Here is a 21,777-nt window from a genome sequence, read left to right on the forward strand (position 1 = left end):
CACCCGCTTGTCCTTCCGGGACGCGGGGAGGACGGCGGGGGGGCGGCCCAACAGCACCCCGCCATGACGCGCGACTGACCCGGCTGTCGCACTGCCGCCGTCGTCGTCGGGTACGCGCCACGGGCTCGCGCAGCCTACCCCGCGCCGGACGGCCCGGTCGGGGCCCGCGGGCGGCCGACGGCACCGCCTCGCAGGGCTCGGGGCGGGCTGCCACCGTGAGGAGGCGGCCGGAAGCGGGCGGGCGGGACTTCGCGGTCGTGCGCGAGCGGGCGGGGCACGTGCTGACGTGGCGGCGGCGGCACCATGCGGGGTAGCGGCGGCGGCTCGGTGAGTGCTGGGGGTCCTGGCCGCCGGTGCTGCCGGCTTCTGCCCCGGGGGCGCGCGGCCGGGCTGTGGTCCGCGGGCGGGCGGGGGAGGCGCACGAGGCCGGAAGCTGTCGCGAGATGGGTTCCCCCGTCGGGATGGCGGGAGCGGGCCGGCGCCACCGGAGTGGCCGCGGTGGGACTTTGCTTCGCCCCGAGGGTCTCGCTGGGCTTCGGACTGGAAGGAGAGGGGGCCCGGCCCGGTGCTGAGTTGCGCGGGCGGCGCGGCCTTGGCTCGATGAGCGGTCCCGGCCCGTGTGCCGTCGCCAGTCGGCAGGGCCCTGTCCCCCAGGGGGCGGCGAGCGGGACCCGCTCCGGGCTGCCGGAGAGCCGCCGGCGACGGCGGTAACGCCTGCTTTCCGTTTGACCGCCTGGCCGTCTGCTGATGCCGAGCGCGGGGAGCGGCGGGCCCCGCTCTGCTCGGCTGAAGGCCCAGGAGGGATCCGGAGCAGGCGCTGCCTTCTCCCGGTGCCGGTCTTGTGTTTTATCCGAAAGCCCTTCGTTGCGGGAGGCCGTGGTCCGTGAAGTACGCAGGCGCAAACGGCAACGTGGGACCGAAACGGGGAGTTCCCCAAAGGGTGCTGGGCCGTCACGCTGGCCCCGGGTCCCGGGGTTTTCCCTTGGGGGTCGGGACAGTCATGGCAGCGCAGGACTGCCAGAGGACGGGTGCTTCCACGGACACCGCTGCCTCGTGGCTGTAGGACTGGCACACTCGCGGTTACTACATCGGTCTCCTGACCTCGGTGGGAGATTCTGTGCTTAAACGCCACCTTTCTGGACGCGTTGTTGTGGAGCAGCCAGTCGCTAGCAGCAAGCCGTGTTCCAGGACACGGGAGTGTCCCACAGGCCAAGGGAGGCAGAAATGGCCCACTTGCAGATGAAGTTTATTCATCTTTTCAGGATTTAGGCTGCTCTTTCTCTCTTTCTGTCCTGTGCAAGGAAGTTGGCTTTTTTGTTTTCCATATGTCCAGCCCTTGGGCATTCCCACATACTTTAGGTCTCAGTTTTCTAAGTGGGAAGTACACTGTGTAAATAAAAAACGTTCAAAACTTAAACACCAGTTTCTCTAGATGTTTCCTTCATAATGGCTGCTATCAACTTCCCAGAAAGGAAGGCTAGACAGATCATCTGTACTTTCCTTTTTTTGTATTGCAGATCCTTAACTGTGACTAATCTTCACTTTTATGCAAAATGTTAAAGTTAAAAAAAAAAAAAAGCTTAAAACGTGCCATGTTTGTCAGTCATCTAGGTTCTTCTAATGGTAGATTAGACGAGTTCATTGCAGCAGACTCTGCCTGCTTGTTTGTTCTTTTTTATTGTTACAACTTCACAGGCCTGATTTTTTTTCTGGCTGCTCCTCAGTGAGGTTCCTCCATGTTTCTGGTGTAGGGGTTTCCCAAGGACCCCTGTTTGCACTACTGGATGCGTGTAAACTGTGTCCAAGTAATACAAACACAAACATTCAATTGACTTTCTTCCAAAAATGACAAGATATGATTGTGAAGTCATGGATACAAGCAGTTGTGAATGTCTCTCCTGCTGCTTCCCTAACCTTTCCATGAGAGGAGACGCTGGGGCTGGAGGCCCAAGGGCAGTCTGACACTCCATAGTCACAGTTTAAGAATTCGTCTAGTTGATGTCAGCGCCCGCTACTGAATTTCTTACCCGGTGTTTACGGCATCTCTCATTGACTGTCCTGGGAAGAGTGAACTACTGGTTGTTCCTGTGCATAAATTACAAGGCAAGAAGACAGATTGAAATTAATTTTCTTCCAGTGCATTTTTTTTGTGGTGAATTTTATTTGCCTTGAAGCTGCCTCTTCCCTAGTCTTGATACAGCACCTGAAGTTTCTCAGCATCTCCTCCTGACAAGTCACCACATTTTTATGCCTTCTTCAAATTCTGTCGTATCCCTGTTAGCTGTTTTCTCCAGATAATGTCTAGCATTTATTTCTAATAACTAAACACTTCATAGCATGGTCCAGTTGATAATGTGCATTATGTTTTTCTATAAAGAAAATAGGTAATTTATCCATAATCTTTCTTTTGTCCCAGTTTCATATCCAGTTCCTGTATGTGGCAAAATACTACCTCTGTTCCTAGGTTACAGTTTTGGTATTTCATATGCTTCTACTGGGCAATGTTTTTTGTTTTCTAGTTTGTATAACCAAGGTTTTTGTGCGGGGTTTCCCAATGAAGAATGACATTGAGTCAGTATTAGTACTTGGAAGAAGGTGATAAATGATTGTCCACACACCAGGAACAATGTACAGCAAATGAGTTGTTTATACTGATTTGGGAATGTCAATGGTATCTGGTGTCTTAATAGGAGTGTAAGAAGCAACAAGCAATAATTGGCAAAAGATTTTTGTTAAATAAGAAGGATTCTGTGATGTGGATAAAGTGAACATAGGGGCAGCTGATGGAGTATGACAAAATGAAATAAAAAATGAAAAGATGATGTGAAAGAGACTAGAGACAACAATGTTGGCATGGTAAATGCAAGAATTATTTCATTAAGGAAAAAGTAAGTAGTATGTAAAAAATAGTAAGTTAGGACCTAAAATATTTGTCATCATCTGATAAAGTCTAGGCAGAAAGAGCAGGTACCACTGAATGAATTGGAGACAAAGAATACTCCATCGTGCCCCAATGCGAGGGGAATGATTTGCTTTCATATGGGGAGTGTAGAGGGGGTCATCCTTATTCCAGATCTAATTCAGGTGGAGTTGAAATGGTTGTTGCAACTTCCTTGTTGCAGAAAGCAGTGGTTTCCTTTTCAAAGTGCAGGTGATTGTATTTAACTGAAACGTGAAACACAAAGAAAGAAAAATTATGCTGCTAATGTAAATTGTTTTACTTTGTTAGGACACCAGGCCTGGACATCACAGACAACAGAAGGTCAAGAGGTCTCTGGGAAACAAAAAGTATGTGAATGTTCCTTGTTTAGTTTGACTGAGGGCAAGAACAAAGCTGAGAGATTCCTATTGGAAAACCATATCTCGTCTTTACGTAATGTTCTGAATTTTAAGAGCTGCAATGATTTTGGTTTGTGTGACGAGAGTCTCAACTGACTTTTGTTATTTGTTTGCAGGAAAAGTGCTTTTCTGACACTTGAAGGGATATTAGCTTTCATTTGTTTTTAAAAGGATTTTAACACTGGGAAGATATATATTGTATGTTCAAAACCAAATGGTGTTCCAAGATCTGTATTTTGACTGTCATTGCAGCTGAAAGGTTTTAATTTGAGAATTGCTCTCCCCATCCTTCTGCAGTAACTCCTTAAACATAGTATATACTGATCTGATCTGGTACAAACAGTGCCCCCCACTTATTAATTTCTGAACTGATGTGTTAAAACATGTGAGCTCCACAGCTCAGGGTGTTGGGAGAGTATTGCTGGGATGGCCATCGCAGTCATCATTCAAGCGATCTACTTATTTCAGTTTGTGAATTGTGGTAGTAATGGGCTATGTTGAAAAGTGTTTCTGTTTTCTGTCTTTCCTCTTACATTAACAGTATTTGCCCAGAGAATAGATACTCTATGTTTCTTGACGCCTAATCATTTTGCTGTCATGTACAGTGATGTAAATGTGCAGGCATTTCAGGGCTGTGCGAAATATTTGAGAATAGTGAAGCAAAGTTGCCTCTGATGTCTAGGAAGAAAAATCAGTGCTGCTGGCTAGTCTAAATTAGTCTTAATGTAGTGTGATTTGTAGGATATACTATAAGGCTGTCTTCATTGCTGAAAGCCTTGTTGGTTAAAATTCTTAGAACTAATTGTGTAGTGTCAGCTCTGACTCTGGGAATACATACTGAAGGAGATCTTGCCCTTTGTGGGATGGAAAAGGTCTCTTTTGTAATGATGGGCTACAGAAGAATTCTTTATATTCCACATTGATTGCTTAAGGATAAATGTATATTTTAAAACCGAGATTAACTTGTGCCTACTTCTTGACTTGAGTGTTTGAAGTAGGATGGATAGTTTTTTCTTGTTTCTCTCAAATAGCTTTCTAACATTCTCTAAAAGATGTACTGAAAAATAACATTTAGGATCTTTTATCTTGCTGGCACTTCTCGGTTCACAAAACTCAGGAGATTCAATGAACTGTGAGATTAATTTTTAGAGTACTTGGGAAGATGAAAGGTATGTTGTATGTCAAGTTATTGTGGTTGTGTGTGTACGTATGCATATATATGCATAGGATTTCAAGTTCATGTTTTCCAGGTCTAAGCAATTTGAGGCGGTGGAAACTACTGTCCTAGGACTGAACAGTAACTATGATGAGACAGTCAGCAACATTTCTTCTGCCTCACCGAAGAGTCAAGTGAACGGAAGTGCAGAGTCCAGAAGCAAGCGGACCATTCGCAGGCCTGCTTACTGGTTGGAAATGAGAGGAATAAAAAACAGCATTAACAAATCTTCAGAAAGAAAAGGTACTCATCACTCTTGGCTCAATGCAAACCTGTTTTTCTCTCTGGTTCTTTTATGAGAGATTAGATGACTTCTGGAAGACATGCATCAGTTTAGCCACAAATTATGAGCTTGGTAATGCTGTCCATGTATTAGGAGAAATAAACTTCCTCCGCTGCAGAAACATAGCTAAAATTCTCTGATGTTAGCAGTTCCTTTTGAGTGACTTGTCTATTAAAATTAATGATTCTGTGACTGAAGTCAGTTTTATCTATAGAAGAGATATGTATAAGGGTTCTGCCAATCATATCAGGAATATGCTTTGAGAGCTTTAAAAATTGAACAAACAACACTAAAGATGTAGAAAAGGGGACCGTTCAGCAGTATTCTGGATCAGACATGGCTTTTGTGGTTGGTAGATTATTATTGGTTTTTTAAGGATGTTTTTATTTGTTTTATTTTCTCCCTTCTGTCACTTATGATTTTCTGATTTGGAGTGGTTTGATCCTTATGTTGTTGTAGGAACATTCAGATTTCCTGGCTTAGGAGCTATTTTCCAAACTTCTCATGTGGCGGAAAGACAAAACTTCACTCTTCTTTAATGCACTTTCTTCTTATCTCTTAAGTCCACATCTGTATTCTGGTGGGTCTCCTGAGACAGACCTAGGAGGAAGGTGTCTGTTTCTTTGAGTTCGTCATTTGTTCCCCTGCCTGCCATGTGCTTCTGAACTTCTCTGTGTTCATGGAGATAAACCTTTGATAAGTCTGGAAATAGTGAGGGGAGGTAGGATACTATTTGGGTTTTCCCACCTGCCATTGTTTCTCTATGCTCCTTTTTGTGTGTGTGCAGATGAGCTTTTTATGACATAACCTTTTGGCTCTTTTCCTGAGGAGTATTATTTTCCAGACCATGCTGTGGCACTGTTTCTTCCATATCTTCTGTGTTGGAGGACTGCAGGCTGTGGAGTGCCTAAATGTTACTTAGTCAAAAGGCTGTGTCTAGCTCACTGGTGTCCAGCTGCCTTACAAAAACTACTTTTTTTTTTTTTTTTGAAGTGTTGAATACAAGGATAAGCTGAGCAGCAGCAGACTCAAAGCTGTTATCCAGACTGAATAATGAGACTGAAGCATTTCTGTTCTTACTTATAAACAGGAGAAGTACTATTGAAAGGCAAGAGGAAATCTGAGCAAGGAGAAGGTGAAGATCTTAAAGACTCTCCCAAGAAGAGGCAGAAGATTTCGGGTAATACAAATAACTTGTAATTCCTACTTACAAGCCTCCAGGTACTTCAGACTTCCTCTCTGTCCAAATGCTATCCTCTGCTGTCTTCCAACTCTATTTCTGATTCTGGGTATTTTGTTATAAGGAGACTGGTGACTAGTTTCTGTTTTACAGTGGGAAATGATTGTTCTAATTTCAGTGTTTCTTAAAGTCCAATGAAGAGAGGGAGGAGGGAGGAAAGGAAGTAGGGGAAGTATAGGCTGGTCTACTTCATTTCTGTTTCCCAAAAGATTCTGGACTAACTAATCAGACAAATTACTTGTAAACATCGCAAGATTAATGACAAGGTGATAACAGTAATATGGGTTTGTTAAGGAGAAATCAAATGCAGCCACTTTAATTTTCTTTTACTGCAGAGGTGAAGTGGAGAAATGCTTGATTTCATAGGTCTTTCATGCCTTCGAAGGGTTGTTAATCAGTGGTTAGGTGCAAAAGAAAGCATACAAGTCGTGAAAGTATGAGCAAGTGACACAGGAGAAGTAAACATGTGCTGTCCAGTCTTGCAAGGATGAGGTTATGAAAGCCAAAGCCAACGTGGAGTTGAATCTGGGAAGGGGTGTGAAAGGCAACACGAACAGGAAAGGGAGGACTAGGAAAGCATGAGTACACTGCTGAACAGGGCAGCGGAACCGGCAACAAATGCCGTGGAAAGGCTGAGGTACTCAGTGCTTCCTGTGCCTCAGTCTGTATCAGTTAAAGGAATCCTTCAGGAATCCCAGATGCCTGAGACCAAAGGGAAAGTCTGGAGCAAGGAAGCTGTGGTGAGTTGACCTTGGCTGGACGCCAGGTGCCCACCAAAGCCGCTCTATCACTCCCCTTCTTAGCTGGACAGGGGAAAGAAAGTATAATGAGAAGCTTCTGGATCGAGATAAGGACAGGGAGAGATCATTCAGCAGTTACCGTCACAGGCACAACAGACTCAACTGAGAACTAAAAGGAAATCTTTAAACACCTTCCCTCCACCCCTCCCTTCTTCCTGGATTCAACTTCATTTCCGATTTCCTCAAGCCTCCTCCTCCCAGCTGGCACAGGGAGATGGGGAATGGGGGTTATGGTCAGTTCATCATATGTTTCTGCCACTCCTTCCTTCTCAGGGGGAGGACTCCTCACACTCCTGCCCTGCTCCAGTGTGGGGTGCCTGCCACAGGAGACAGTCTTCCACGGACTTTTCCAACATGAGTCTTTCCCACAGGCAGCAATTCTTCATGAACTGCTCCAGCCCGGGTTCCCCCACAGGTGCCATCTTTCAGGAAGAGGCTGCTCCAGCCTGGGCCCCCCACGGGTGCCATCCTTCAGGAATAGGCTGCTCTGTCCTGGGTCCCCCCACGGGTGCCATCCTTCAGAAACAGGCTGCTCCGTCCCAGGTCCCCTCACGGGTGCCGTCCTTCAGGAACAGGCTGCTCCGTCCCGGGTCCCCCCATGGGTGCCGTCCTTCAGGAACAGGCTGCTCCAGCCTGGGCCCTCCCACGGGTGCCGTCCTTCAGGAACAGGCTACTCCAGCCTGGATCCCCCCACAGGGGCCGTCCTTCAGGAACAGGCTGCTCCAGTCTGGGTCCCCCCACAGGGGCCGTCCTTCAGGAACAGGCTGCTCCGTCCCGGGTCCCCCCACGGCTGCCGTCCTTCAGGAACAGGCTGCTCCAGCCTGGGCCCCCCACAGGTGCCGTCCTTCAGGAACAGGCTGCTCCGTCCCGGGTCCCCCCATGGGTGCCGTCCTTCAGGAACAGGCTGCTCCAGCCTGGGTCCCCCCATGGGGTCCCAGGTCCTGCCAGCAAACCTGCTCCAGCCGGGGCTCCTCTCTCTCCCCACGGGGCCACAGGCCCTGCCAGGAGCCGGCCCCAGCATGGGCTGCCCACAGGGTCACGGCCTCCTTCGGGCATCCCCCTGCTCTGGCATGGGGCCCTCCCCGGGTGCGGGTGGACATCTGCTCCCCCATGGAGCTCCATGGCCGCAGGCGCACAGCCGGCCTCCCCGTGAGCTTCCCCAGGGGCTGCCGGGGAATCTCTGCTCTGGTGCCTGGAGCCCGCCTGCCCCTCCTGTGCTGACCCGAGTGTCTGCAGAGCTGTTTCTCTCACATATTCTCACTCCTCTCTCTGGCTGCAATTACTTCGTGCTGGTGTTTTTCCCCTTTCTTAAATATGTTATCACAGAGGCACTACCATTGTCGCTGATGAGCTTGGCCTTGGCCAGTGGCGGGTCCATCTTGGAGCCTGCTGGCATTGGCTCTATTGGGCACAGGGGAAGCTTCTAGAAGCTACTCACAGAAGCCACCTCTGCAGCCCCCCGGCTGCCAAAACCTTGCCATGCAAACCCCAATACATTCCACCCCTCACCTCTGTGAATCACATATTTAAGAATTATCATTAAAATCCACATTCATCACACAGTCTTAACAATCTTCACAAACTCCGCTTAGATCAACAAAAAAGAATGCCCCACACCAAAATCAAAATAACATCATCACAACACTGAATGAAAGCGGACAATTCACACACACAATCCACGCCTCGTCCCTTCACCACAAGTATAACAACTGAAATTCCCCATGATCATTCTGTTCTCTGACATTCTTCAGTCCATGATTTGCCTGTTACCTCTCTCAATTACTATCCTTATCTCAAATTCCTCATGCTCCACATTGGGTGCCAAAAAGGACTGTGGTGGGTTGACCTTGACTAGATGCCACTAAGCCAGCTCTATCACTCCCCTCCTCAGCAGGACAGGGAAGAGAAATTAAGATGGAAAAAATAACCAAATAAGTGGGTCAAGATAAAGGCAGTTTAATAAGCAAAAAGCTAAGGCCACATGCGGAAGCAAAGGAAAACAAAAGATTTATTCTCTGCTTCCCATCAGCAGATGATGTCCAGCCACTTCCCAGGAAGCAGGGTTTCAGTATGCATACCGGTTGCTCCAGAAGGCAAACATTGAAGAACAAATGCCCCCCCCCGCAGCATTTCTCTTAGCTTTTATTGCTGAGCTGATGTCATATGGTATGGAATATCCTTTCGGCCAGTTTGGATCAGCTGTCCTGGCTGTGTCCCCTCCCAAGATCTTGCCCACCCCCAGCCTACTGGGGCCAGGGGGAATGTTGGAGAGACAGTCTTGATGCTGTGCGAGCACTGCTCAGCAGCAGCCAAAACACTGAGCTGTTGCCAACACCGTTCTAGCTGCCCATACAAAGCACAGCACTGAGGGCTGCTATGGGGAAAATTAACTCCACCTCAGCCAGACCCAGGTCAGAAGCCTACAGTCAGTGACGGAGGACGAGGTTAGAGCACTTAAAGAAATTGGACATACCTAAGTCCTGTGAGGCCTGACAGGTTGTACTGAGTGCTGAGAGAGCTGGCTGATGTCATTATGAGGCCACTCTTGATTATCTTTGAAAGGTCGTGGCGACTGGGAAAGGTTCCTGAAGACTGGAAGAGAGCAAATATCACTCCTATCTTCAAGGACAGAAAGAAGGAAGATCTGGGAAACTACAGGCCAGTCAGCCTCACCTCAGTCCCTGGGAAGGTGATGGAGAGAATCCTCCTGGAAAACATTTCCAAACACATGAAGGACAAGGTGGTGATTGGGAGTAGTCAGCATGATTCATGAAGGGCAAATCATGCTTAATCAACCTGATAGTGTTCTACAATGAGGTCACTAGCTTGGTGGACAAGGGGAGAGCAGTGGATGTTGTTCACCTCAACTTTAGTAAAGCTTTTGGTGCTGTTTCCCACAACATCCGCATAGACAAGCTGACAAAGTACAGGTTAGATAAACAGTGCAGTGGATTGAAAACCAGCTGAACATGCAGGCGCAGAGGGTTGTGATCAACAGCACAAAGTCTAGTTGGAGGCGCATCACTAGTGGTGTACTCCAGGGGTAAATACCGGGGCCAGAACTTTAACATTTTCATTAATGGAAATTAATGGACAACGGGACGGTGTGCACCCTTAGCAGGTTCACAGATGATACAAAACTGAGAGGAGTGGTGGTACACCAGATGGGCGTGCTGCCATTCACAGGGACCAGGACAAGCTGGGGAATTAAGCAGAGAGGTTCATCAAGGAGAAATGTGAAGTCCTGCAGCTGGGCAGGAATAACCCCATGTACCAGCATATGCTGGGGGCTAACTTTCTGAAAGTGGAGAGAGGGTCCTTGGGGTCCTAGATGACAGCAAGCTGACCATGAGCCAGCAACACACTCTTGTGGCAAAGGCAGAGCCAACAGCATTCTGGGCTACATTAGGAAGAACATTGCCAGCAGGTCGAGGGAGGTGATCCTTCCTTTCTGCTCAGCACTGATGGGGCCACATCGGGAGTACTGTGTCCAGTTCTGGGCTCCCCAGTATAGGGTTCCAAAGATGATTGAGGGACTGGAATCCTCTGAGGACCGGCTGAGAGAGCTGCAGCTCTTCAGTCTGGAGAAGAGAAGGCTCAGGGGGAATCTTATCAAATGTGTATAAATTCTTGATGGGAGGGAATGAAGAAAAGGGAGCCAGAGTCTTCTCTGTAGTGCTTACTGACAGGACAAGAGGCAACGGGCACAAATTAAAACGCAGAAAATTCTGTCTGAAGACAAGGGTACACTTTTTTACTATGAGGGTCGCCAAACCCTGGCACAGGTTGCCCAGAGGGGTTGTGGAGTCTCCATCAGTAGTTACTCAAAATTTGACTGGATACTTTCTTCAGCAACCTACTGTAGCTGACCCTGCTTGAACACAGGGATTGGACTAGGTGATTTCAGGAGGTCCCTTACAACCTTAATGTTTCTGTGATTTCTGTGAAATAGAAAAAAGTATAAAATGATGGTTCACGATCTGTGCTAAGTTCAATTCTAATTACTGTTTTTGTCACCAAGGACTTGGAAGTATGTAGACAGCACGAAGCTGAAAGACATGGCAAGTGTGTTGGAGAAAAGCCTGAAATGGAAAGTGGTCTTGATGTTAGAGAAACAGTTTAAAAAGAGAATGGAATATAATCTGTAAAATTAAAGATACTTTTGTTAGGAAGAAATATTAGCACAGCTGAAAGACAAAGAAACCTCCTAGGTGTCAGTTCTTCAGAAAAGGATTTGAGATTTATAACTCATCAAAAGCTGAATAGGGACCAACAGTGTCAAAATGGTTTTTAAAAAGGCAGATGTTACACTGAGGTGTCTGAGCAGGAATGTAGACTTTCAGACATGTGAAGTAATTCTTTTGCTCTAATGCAGGGTCACACTTGGAGTGCTGTTTCCAGCAGTGGGCACTGCAGTTCAGGAAATGTGTGGACCAACTGAAGAGAACAGGGAAGAGAAGAGAGCAAAAAGCATAACCCATGAGAAAATACTGAAGCAATAAGAGTTGTTTAGTCTAAAGGAAACAGGAAGGAGTAGAGGAATGGGACTGCCCATTTGGTTGTCAACAAGTCATTAGATTGGCTCAGCCATACTGTGAACAGAGGATATTTCAGTGTGAAGAGTTCCTATTCTCTGAGCTTTGTGTATGATACAGATACCTGGATGGGACTAACGCCTGCAGCTGTAAATATCTGTGGATTTTGAAAAGGAGTAGGGAACAAAATCTTGAAAATCCTTTTTTAAAAAAAAATGAACATTTCTAAATGAGTAGCTTTGAGACAGCAGACTAAATAGCAGCCTCCTAGCAAAAAAATGTCTGCTTTTTTGTAACAAGGCCTGCAGGATTAAGTCTTCTGGTCATTCTTGTTTGTGTTATAACAGGAAAAAAACAGCAAGCTGGAACACAACAAAACTCCAAAACAAAAGGCCACTGTGTTCAGAAAGAACCAGCAACCTATGGCATAGGTAAGAAGAAGAAGCAGTTGCTCAGAATTGTTTATAAAGCAGCTAAAAGGTAAATTTCATTCTAGGATTTGAATCTGAGTGACAGCTGTATTTCTGGTGTTTCCGTTTTGTTGTTCACTTCACTGTTGACAAGAGTTGGCTGCTGTCCTTTTGGCACTGTGTCAGTACTGCAGAGCAAGATTGGAGGGACTGCATACTGCCTGATAGTGCAGTTCCACGTGGTTTTACCACTGCATAATGGAACAGTGAAGGGGGAATCACTTTTTGAACTGAGAAAAAGCCTGTTAAAATCATTTCACTATAAAACTCATAAAAATATTTTTACTTTTTTACTCAGCAGCATACGTTTGCAGGAAAAACTCTGTAGCTGTTGCTGCCAGATCACCTGTTCTGGTAACCTGTTAGCCAGAGACCCAAGCAGTCCATCCTAGAAAAACAACATTAGCCTTGACTCAGTAAGTGGAATGACTTGGTATGTGTAGCTCACAGCACTCATTAAATACCCCAGTTTTCTGCCAAGTGCTGTTTGATTCACAGACTTTTCCCCCAGCCACCTGGGGAGGGACAACCCTTGCCTATTATTACTGGGCAAAGAGGAAAGCCTTTAGATCTTTTTATGATGAGAATTCAGGCAGATGGCTGCTAAGCCACTTTCTTCACAGAACCCATTTCAGTAACTTATAATCCCTGTGGATTATGCCAACACTTTTTTGGCATTTCAGAAAGAGGCCAGGAACTGGAAACAATGCCACACAGGGTGCTTTTCCCTGGCTGTTGAGTAACTTGGCTTGGTGGTGCAGCTCTGTTCACTTTCAGCACCAAAACTGCTGGCTAACATAAGTGAAGTTCTAAAGATTTGGTTAGTAGAACTGAACCATGGCCTTTGTGTGAAGCTATTCACTCACATATGTGACTACTTTTTTTGTGAAAACTCTTTTGCCGAATGAAAAGCTTACTCTGCATGTTGAAGTAATTGTGTAATAAAAATGAACGAAGGATAAATCTCTACTGAACAAGTGGAAGAACACTCCTCGCAAGGGGATGGTAGGATTAAGAGCTTTTATAAAATGATCTCCCAAAAGGACTGATGTGTGCCTTGTAACATGACACATTTAAAGCTGCAAACAAGCTAAGCCTTTTGAAGTGTGGCTGGACACGAGGACCTGTTTCCTTCTAGGATGCATTGTGCACATCAAAGGGAAAAAAAGATACTGTGATTGCAGTTCTATTGCAAACTCTTTGTTTTGACAGGTAGTATGGAAGAGCGATGGTCTTTGGAAATTCAGGACAAAGGCCGAGTTACCTGTCCAACATGCCGGGCTGTGGTGAGAAAGACTGTAGAAGGACTGAAGAAACATATGGTAAATTGCAGGCAGGTAAGAACACCAGAGATGAGCAATGTTTTCTTTACTCCTTTTCAGCTAACTGATAGAAATGCCTTTATACTGTTTTGTGTTGCATTTAAACCCAGTTTCATCTCATCATCATGTCTCTAAGCAAGAGTCCTTTACACATCTGTGAGAGGCTGCGCTTGGTGCTTCTTGCTTAGTGTTTTGCTGGAGGTTTGGAGTAGTGAACAAAGGTGTAGCTATTTCATTGTTCCCCTAAATTTTAGGCTCCATAAAATCTCTTCTGTTCTTAATGGGCAGTTACCAGGCCCAAATAAAATGTTCTGCTCTCCTGCTCCTTTCCCCCAAAGTTTCCCATTGCTTTGGTTAATTTACAGTTACATGCACCATGCCCATGTTTATTTTTAGGAAATGTTCACATGTCATCACTGTGGGAAGCAGCTGAAGTCTTTAGGAGGGATGAAATACCATGTCATGGCAGACCATAACAATCAGGTAACACAACTTCTGTGCATCTAAAAATCCTACAGGCAAGACAGTCTTCTGTTCCTTCCCTGGTGCACACAGAAACAGAACATGGTGTATTTTTTCAAATGTGGTAGCTGCTCAAATCTTGTCTACCTATTATTTTTCCTGTGAGATTTGACATCTGAAAAAACAGTAGAACGTTAATCAGAGATGGTAGGTATCCTACACCTTAGAAACAGGGGATGAACTTCTGTTTAGGCTGGTTATGTGTCACACATAAAAGGCATTCTCAATCAGAAGAAAAAAGATTGTTCATTAGGCTGCAATTTTCAGTCCTTTGCTAGAAAGTAGGATTTTTTCTACATCCAGGCAATGTCTCCTGTTGTAGTTGTGAAGAATTAGAACTTTTGGAAAGGTCATTCAGAAGTTTGGGTAAGGTTTAGCCAATCCGTTACTGTTATTTTTTATGTAGTTCCCAGTACTGTGCTTTCTGAACCTACAGCTGTACTAGTAAGTGAAAAAGGCTAGGGAACATGTTCTGGCTATGAGGAATAGGTCTGTCACTCAGTTCTAACTTTTTATTCAGTCTGAGTGTAATATTATTATCATAGAATCATAGAATAGTTTGGGTTGGAAGGGACCTTTCAAGGCCATCTAGTCCAACTTCCCCTGCAGTGAGCAGGGACATCTTCAACCAGAGCAGGTTGCTCAGAGCCCCATCCAACCTGAACTGGGGTGTTTCCAGGGATGGGGCATCCACCGCCTCTCTGGGCAACCTGTTATAAGGTAGTGGAGGAAATAACATACCATCAGAGAGAGAATAGAGGAGAACTTGAGCTCTAGTTTAGCATAGATGAATAACTATTAAAGGCAGTTAGTCTGCTTAGCTTTAGTTAGGCTAAGTGGAAATGGTAGGACCAGTAAATGCTAAAGGTACATGACAGAGACGAGTAAGTACTTTCCACAGGCAGAAGGGGAATTACGGAAATACATACCCTTGTCCTTCCCAGCAGCTACAGCTTGGGACCATTTTTTATCAAGGTTTCATTCATAGATAGCTATCTAAATGGTAAAACTCTTATCTGCAGAGTGGTTTTCAGGTGGTTTACTCCTTTTAAAGATAATTCAATTGTTCTGGGATATAGACAGTCATCATTGTATTAGATACACTTCTGTAAAATTATAAGTTGCAAAGATTTAATTATTTTAGAAGCTTTCCTTCAGTAGTGTATTGAGTAGCAAATTCCCTATGAAAAGAACTGTAAATGCTGACCATCCTGTGTTTTTCTTTCACCTTTCTGCTGTGCTTTAGCCAGTCGTGAAGGAGGGAGGAGAATTGGATGAGCAACTTGAGCGAGATCGCCTTCGGAAGGTTTTGAAGCGTATGGGAAAACTAAAGTGTACAAGGGAGGTAAGCTGCATTGTGCTAAGTATCCTGAATTAAACAGCAGTGCATACATGAACGTAAAATATTATGAGAGTTCTGCTGGGTATGCTTTGGTGCTGGCCAAAGCTTGATTTGTTTCAAGAACCTAGCTGTGCTTTTGAAACAGAGAATCATAGAATCGTAGAATAGTTTGGGTTGGAAGGGGCCTTTAAAGGCCATCTAGTCCCACCCCTGCAGTGAGCAGGGACATCTTCACCCAGAGCAGGTTGCTCAGAGCCCCATCCAGCCTGACCTGGGGTTTTTCCAGGGATGGGGCATCCACCACCTCTCTGGGCAACCTGGGCCAGGGCTTCACCACCCTCGTTGCCAAAAATTTCTTCTTATATCCAGTCTGAGTCTCCCATCTTTTAGTTTAAAACCGTCACCCCTTGTCCTGTCACTACAGGCCCTGCTGAACAGTCTGTCCCCATCTTTCTCCTCAGCCCCTCCAAGCCCTGGCAGCTGCGCTAAGGTCTCCCCGGAGCCTTCTCTGCTCCAGGCTGAGCCCCCCCAGCTCTCCCAGCCTGTCCTCCCAGCAGAGCTGTTCCAGCCCTCGGAGCATTGCTGGAGCTTCCTCTGGCCCCGCTCCAGCAGGTCCATGTCTCTCCTGTGCCGAGGGCTCCAGAGCTGGACACAGCACTGCAGGGGGGTCTCCCCAGAGCGGGGCAGAGGGGCAGAATCCCCTGCCTCGCCCTGCTGGCCACGCAGCTTTGGGGGCAGCCCAGGATGCAGTTGGCCGCCTGGGCTACAAGTGCACGTTGTGGGCTTCACACATGACTTGTTAGGTGACTTGTGGTGACTCTTGCTTACACTAGAAAGGGGTTCACCTTTGGTTACTGTCTGATCCCCATTCGAACTCTTTTAGAGAGGATAACTAGGGTAATTGAAGTGAAGGTTTTATTTTTATTATCATTTTTTTTAAATGGGTCCCTTAAACTGGATGTGTAAATGTAGATTCAGCAAAGGTGTGACTTTATAAATGCATTCAATGGAAGATGTTAGGGAGGAAGAAGTTAAAGGATAACCATTTTACCTTGTAACAGTATTATAAACTGTTTACAGAATTACACAGTTGTTAAGGCTGGAAGGGAACTTCTGAGGTCATCTAGTTCAGCCCCTGTGCTCAAGCAGGATCACCTAGAGCTCTTTGAGTATGTGATGTGTTGGTGTCATCAAGGGGGATTGAGAGGACACTGGATTGTTTCTTGTGTGCACCAAAAGTATTTTATTAATGTGTGCTTCTGCTCTTTGCTTAGTTGTTTGTGATATCTGGGAAGATGTTTTATGCATAATTAACTGTGTGAGTTTGTTTGTGGTTTTTGAAAATATTGAGATGAGCCACAGGAAGAGAAGGGGATGGAGGGCAGCTAGATACATGTAAGAACATTAAACATTTGCTGATGCGTGTTTGATTTGTCCTGTTTCCAAGCTCAGTGTCAAGTTGATCACTGGATTCAGGGTTAGGAGGTATTCTAGTAAGTGACATCCATAGGAACCATTGGAGTTTTTGTTGTCCTCTGCTGCAGCATGAGACAATAGCTGTATCCTAGGAATATCTGAAAGTTTTATTTACCATCACCCTAATATTGCTGTGTTCTAGACAGTTTGACCAACCAACTAAGTAAGAAACCTTCCTCTTTTTCTGCCCGACTCCTCCATTTCTATCTGAAAATCTTTCTGTTTTGTGCATCCTCATTTAACTTCTTCCTTCTTCATTCCATATATCGAAATTTTGTATTGCCCACTACCTATGAAGAAGTTCTAAGAAACGATTTCTCCCAGTTGCAGCCAATTCTTTGTCACAGATTTTGTCTGTCTGAATAGACTAACATTAAAGTTTACTACCTGATCGTCTCTGGTCTGGCAGGAAAAGTGACAGTACTTTGGTCAGCAAACTGTGGATTCTAAACACTTGTGATCTTGTGATCACTTGGAGAGCGTTTTTCTTCTGTGCATTTTTCTTCTGCATTGACAGGGCTGTACAGGCAGCTTCACTAGCATAATGGGATACCTATATCATGTTAAAAAATGTGGGAAGGCTGCTTCTGAGCTGGAGAAAATGGCTATGAAGTGCCATCACTGTGGAAAAGCATACAAATCAAAGGCAGGACTTGTCTACCATCTCCGATCTAAGCATGGGCCGGTAAGTGCAAGTTGCCGTAGATAGTGTGGTGATACTTCAGCCATTCAGACTTGAGACACATGTAGGCTTTTGTCTGCTACTTGTGTGGGTAATTAGGGATAGCAAATCTTTGCATTTTTCTGTCTCTCTGGAGTATTTTGTCCTTGATACTTTCCTTCTAGCAGCAGCTGTAGCCCTTCTGTGACTAGGGTGAAGTTTTTAATAGTAAATCACCATGGCAGCAGTAAACTTTCCCCAGCCTGACTTTTGCTCCATGGAAGAATGATGGTAACATGTATAACTTGTGAGATGCTTTTCTTTGCTCTTAAAAGACCCAACACTGGAGCAGAACAGGCAGTACTACGCTTGCTGTCCATGAGGGTTTTACAGTGAATGATTTGACATTCTTTCAAGACCAGTGGCTGCATGAAACTCTCTGCTTGAGCCTTACTTCTGTGACCCGCCCTGAGAAGATCTGGGGGTCTGTCTTGCTAGTGGGATGCACTTCTGTCCCATGTCTGTGACAGTGAACCACAGCTGCTGCAGCGTTTTTGTGAGGGACTTGGCAGAACATTTTTCCACAGTATTTAGTGTAACTGAAACAGGAACTAGTGAAGGAGGCTCACCTTTTTTGGCCTTCATTGCAGGTCACTTTCCTCCATGAGGAGAGAAGAACAGAGAGCCTGAAGGAAATAAAACGGGAGCCAAATAACACAGGCAGAGTTCAGAGGAGATCTGCAAAGGTGGCAATCTACTATCTCCATGAGCTAGCTGGAGAAGAGCTGGCCAAAGAGTGGCCCAAGAGAAAAGTTCTGCAGGACTTGATTCCAGATGACCGGAAGGTACAAGGTCTTCAAAATGCTATGTTGGGTTTGAGTCTGTCTTCGCATCAAATGAGTCTTGCGCTGGCATCTTCGCAGTGCTGCCAGTGTTTAGTGGCCCATGGAAAGCAGCATTGAAGTAGTATCTTGTGGGAGGGATCAGGTTTTTCTCTCTCTGGTCTTAGATTGCAGTATTGCTACAGTAGCAATCGCTGTGGGATAAGTATTTTATCCAGGCAGGCTGTAATGACGTTCAGGTCCTATTGCTGTAAAGCAACAAAGGCAGTTACAGGCAGTATGTTTCTCACCGGTCATAGGCTGCAGATCACTGCTGCCATGCAGTGATATTTCGTAGTTTTTCAGGCTTCAGAGTTTCCAGGAGCATCTTTTAGGCTGTAAGGGAAACCCAAGGGAAAAGGATGATTTATGATTTTAATGAGGTAAGTACATTTAGAGGAATTGTTGTAGTCAAAGTTATGGGAAGTTTTGGATTCTGGTATTGTGGGGGTTTTCCAGATTCAGTTATGTTATCGGGAATGTGGCTGTTAGAGTAGGAGAAGAAACAGCACTTCTGTCTCACAACCTGGGAGAGAAAGGGACATACTTGGCACTATGTGTAGCCAACATTCCTTCCAGCTTTCAGTTCCATCTCTTTATCTCAGCTGAAATATACTCGTCCTGGACTGCCCACATTTAGTCAAGATGTGCTGTGCAAATGGAAAACGGAGATAAAGATGTACCGAAGAGTCCACTGCCCAAATCAGGTAATCTTTGTATTTCTGAAGTCTGAAAGGGGACAGATTTCAGGTTTGTATGAGACAACAGCTTTCCACAACCTTGAAACTGCAGTTTGTCTCTCTGTGGGAGACAAATCCTGCTCCATCTCAGTGCGATTGGTTAGTATAACCAAGACCCTGTTTGGACTGTTGCCCAAGGGATGATCCCTCTGGGGGTGTGTTTGCCCACTTCAGAGTCAGTAACTTGGTGTCAGACTGATCCAGCTTTCACATCCAGCTGGGAGCTGGTCCATTTGTAGGTTTGAGAAGTGGAAAAATGACAAGCCCCTGCCTGTCTAGCAGATATACTGAATCTAATTATAGAAGGGAGGAATAGAGATGGAAATGTAAGAGTAGAGGGACTTTGGCACAGCACTTAAGTTTTCTTTTGAAAGCTGGAAATAGGCTACAGCACTGTCGTCCTGGTCTAGGGATGCTTATGCACATGCACTTAGTTTCTCACAATCCCACACAGCAGTCACCAGTCAAATCCAGTGAGAAGTGGCCCCACTGGTGGAAACTATGGTAGATGTGGCACAGCTGACCCTCACTGCTGGAGAGCCGAGGGTCAGTGGTGGCTTCTGTCTGAGACAATGCCTTCCCTTTGCCCCACACCACCCCCAGCACTCTCCCCCTATTTTCACGCTTGCTTCATTTCCAAGTGTAAGAGTTGCAACATCATGTTATATATGGAGCTGTCCCCAGAAAGCAGCTCTCCTGTTTCACTGCCCAGTAACCCAGAAGCATGTCTTGCACCTGCCTCCTGTTTCAGGGTCTGGGCTGTTGGCTGAGCCTGGTCTAGTATCCCAAGAGCGATGCCTGAAGCTCCACATGGGGTAGGCCTGTAAAGCTGCCCTTTAGCGGAGACGGTTAATGTCCGATGTAGCACTGCTGCTCTGTGCCACTAGATACACGAGCAGGGCAGGAGCGGTGGAAGTGTCCCGTACTTGCCCCTGTGCTTTGTTTGAAACTAATTTCCGCTGCACTTCAGGCAAAATGCACACTCTATGATTTTACTGAGGCTTTTGATAGAGGGTGAATGTAACTGTGACAGGAGTCTATTATGTCTAAAGTGCTCAGAACCTGGAAATAGTTAACTTACTGAAAGCTTAAGTCTCTTTCAGTGGTCTTTTTACCAGAAGTTTTCTGCTTTCTAGGACTCGGTATCTCCCTTCCTTTACCTTTCTTGTCACTTTTGGAATTGTCTTCCAGAGAATAAGACTTTCTTGTGCAGGAGGAAGTGATTTCTTACTAGAGTGTTGCTGATATGTACTTCTTTTACTGTTTCAGGGTTGTGAATCTGTATACGGCAGTGTCTCGGGACTCAAATCTCACCTTGGCACATGTACCTTGGTTGGTAGCCTTCCTGTACTCACTCTCTTTTATAGCAATAGCCTGACTGTCCCTGTCCCTCAGATATCTCCTTATTCAAGCTGTTGTCCTGCCATCTGCTAATCTGAGTTCCTAACAATTTGAGTGCTTCCCTATGTGCTAATGGGGTTGCCCATTGCACACGCTTCTTAAGGCAAGGAGGAAGCATCTTAATGGCACGCACTTCAGTGAAACTGCAGTCCTTGCTGTGGATTCACAGCTACAAGAGCATTTTTTCCAGGTACAGTGTTGGAGACCTTGTAACATCTTACAGAGCAGCCCTATGTTTTGTGGGCATAACTTGTCAATAATGTGAGTGCTCCTGTAGCTAAAGCATTGTCTTGTATGAATAAGAGTTTCTACTTCTTACTGCTGGGTTATATATGAGCAAGATTCAAATACAATGTACAGGTGTATCAGCCTTCAAGGAAGCAATTGCTGATGGATTTTTTTGTTTTGGTGCCAGGGAGACTTTGTGGCTGGTAAATACAAGTGTCTTCTGTGTGAGAAGGAGTTCATTTCAGAGAGTGGGGTCAAGTATCACATCAACTCTGTGCATGCTGAGGTAAGGCAGGCAGGATGGAAATCCTGAAACCCTAGGTTGTTAAAGGTGGGGAGGGTGTCTTGGGAAGGAAATGCTGGATGCTTGCCCTGTTTTCTTTTTTCCTTGCTGCTGGGAACAGGGTCCCGGACTCAAGTGGCCTTAGATTTGCTTAAACATAGCTGGTCTTACGCGTTGGTCTGGGCAGCAAGGGTGATGTCACGTCTCATGCCTTGTCCCAAGCTGCTGCTGCTCAGTTCAGCTTTTCAGCATTTCCCGTGCCTTTAGCCAGGCAATTGCCAAATCAAATCTGAATCCTCTGAGAGAGAGTGACACCTGAGGAGGACCATTGAAGAACAGAGCTTTGTTAGGCAGGTGCCTTTCCAGATCTCACATTTTAGGAAACCCTGGTCCCACAAGGCAGCTTTATTATAAGCCCCATTCCACCGTCAGTACCAACCTGTTGCATTCTGAACCCTCCAGGACTGGTTTGATGTGAACACAACTACCACCAAAAGCTTTGAGAAGCTAATGAAAATCCGCCAAAGAGAAGAGCAGAGGAAGCAACGGAAGAAACGTCCTTTGACCCGGGGCAAAAAGAAGAGAACTGGGACCCTCGCTGCCAAGAAGCTCCCCACTGCTGGAGTAGAAAAAATGAGGAGAAGTAAGAGAGGTCGTCCACAGCGGGTGGACAATGAGAGTGCAAGTAGTGAGGAGGGGGAGCCCCAAGTTGCACAGAGAGCCGAATTTCCAAAAACCAGCCGCAAGCGAGGCCGGAAGTAAATCCCTAGGAGGAGAGAAGGAGTAATCCTAAAGCTTTTCAGTTACAAGTCCCACTTCTGTCAGGCTCATAACCCACAGCACCAATCTAAGCAACCAAATGTCTTTGGGACTGTGACTCCATTCTACTCAGTGACCTTGATTTTGAAACTGTTGCCTCTGGTCAGTTGTGAGAGACTTCAAACCAAAGCTGTGGTACAGAGGCTGCCTCTCCTGGTGTAGTTCCTTTGGACAGTGGCACTAGCAGCGTACCCAGTGTAGTTCCTGCTCTGGTTACAG

At 46.0% G+C, this 21,777-nt stretch overlaps 1 protein-coding gene across 1 annotated transcript; it reads left to right on the top strand.

Annotated features, from left to right (window-relative positions):
• Positions 1-303: 303 nt before the first annotated feature.
• ZNF512 (zinc finger protein 512) lies at positions 304-21,501 on the top strand (the record flags this gene model as incomplete). Its single annotated transcript, XM_081998110.1, has 14 exons — positions 304-327; positions 3,230-3,288; positions 4,590-4,798; positions 5,929-6,018; positions 11,761-11,844; positions 13,096-13,220; positions 13,602-13,688; positions 14,974-15,072; positions 17,063-17,230; positions 17,857-18,051; positions 18,693-18,794; positions 20,097-20,159; positions 20,644-20,742; positions 21,202-21,501. 14 exons carry the CDS (start codon positions 304-306, stop codon positions 21,499-21,501), a joined length of 1,704 nt encoding a protein of 567 aa, XP_081854236.1.
• Between the last annotated feature and the right edge of the window lie 276 nt (positions 21,502-21,777).

This window comes from Phaethon aethereus, assembly GCF_964289735.1.
Source record: "Phaethon aethereus genome assembly, chromosome: 3".
Lineage (NCBI taxonomy): Eukaryota > Metazoa > Chordata > Aves > Phaethontiformes > Phaethontidae > Phaethon > Phaethon aethereus.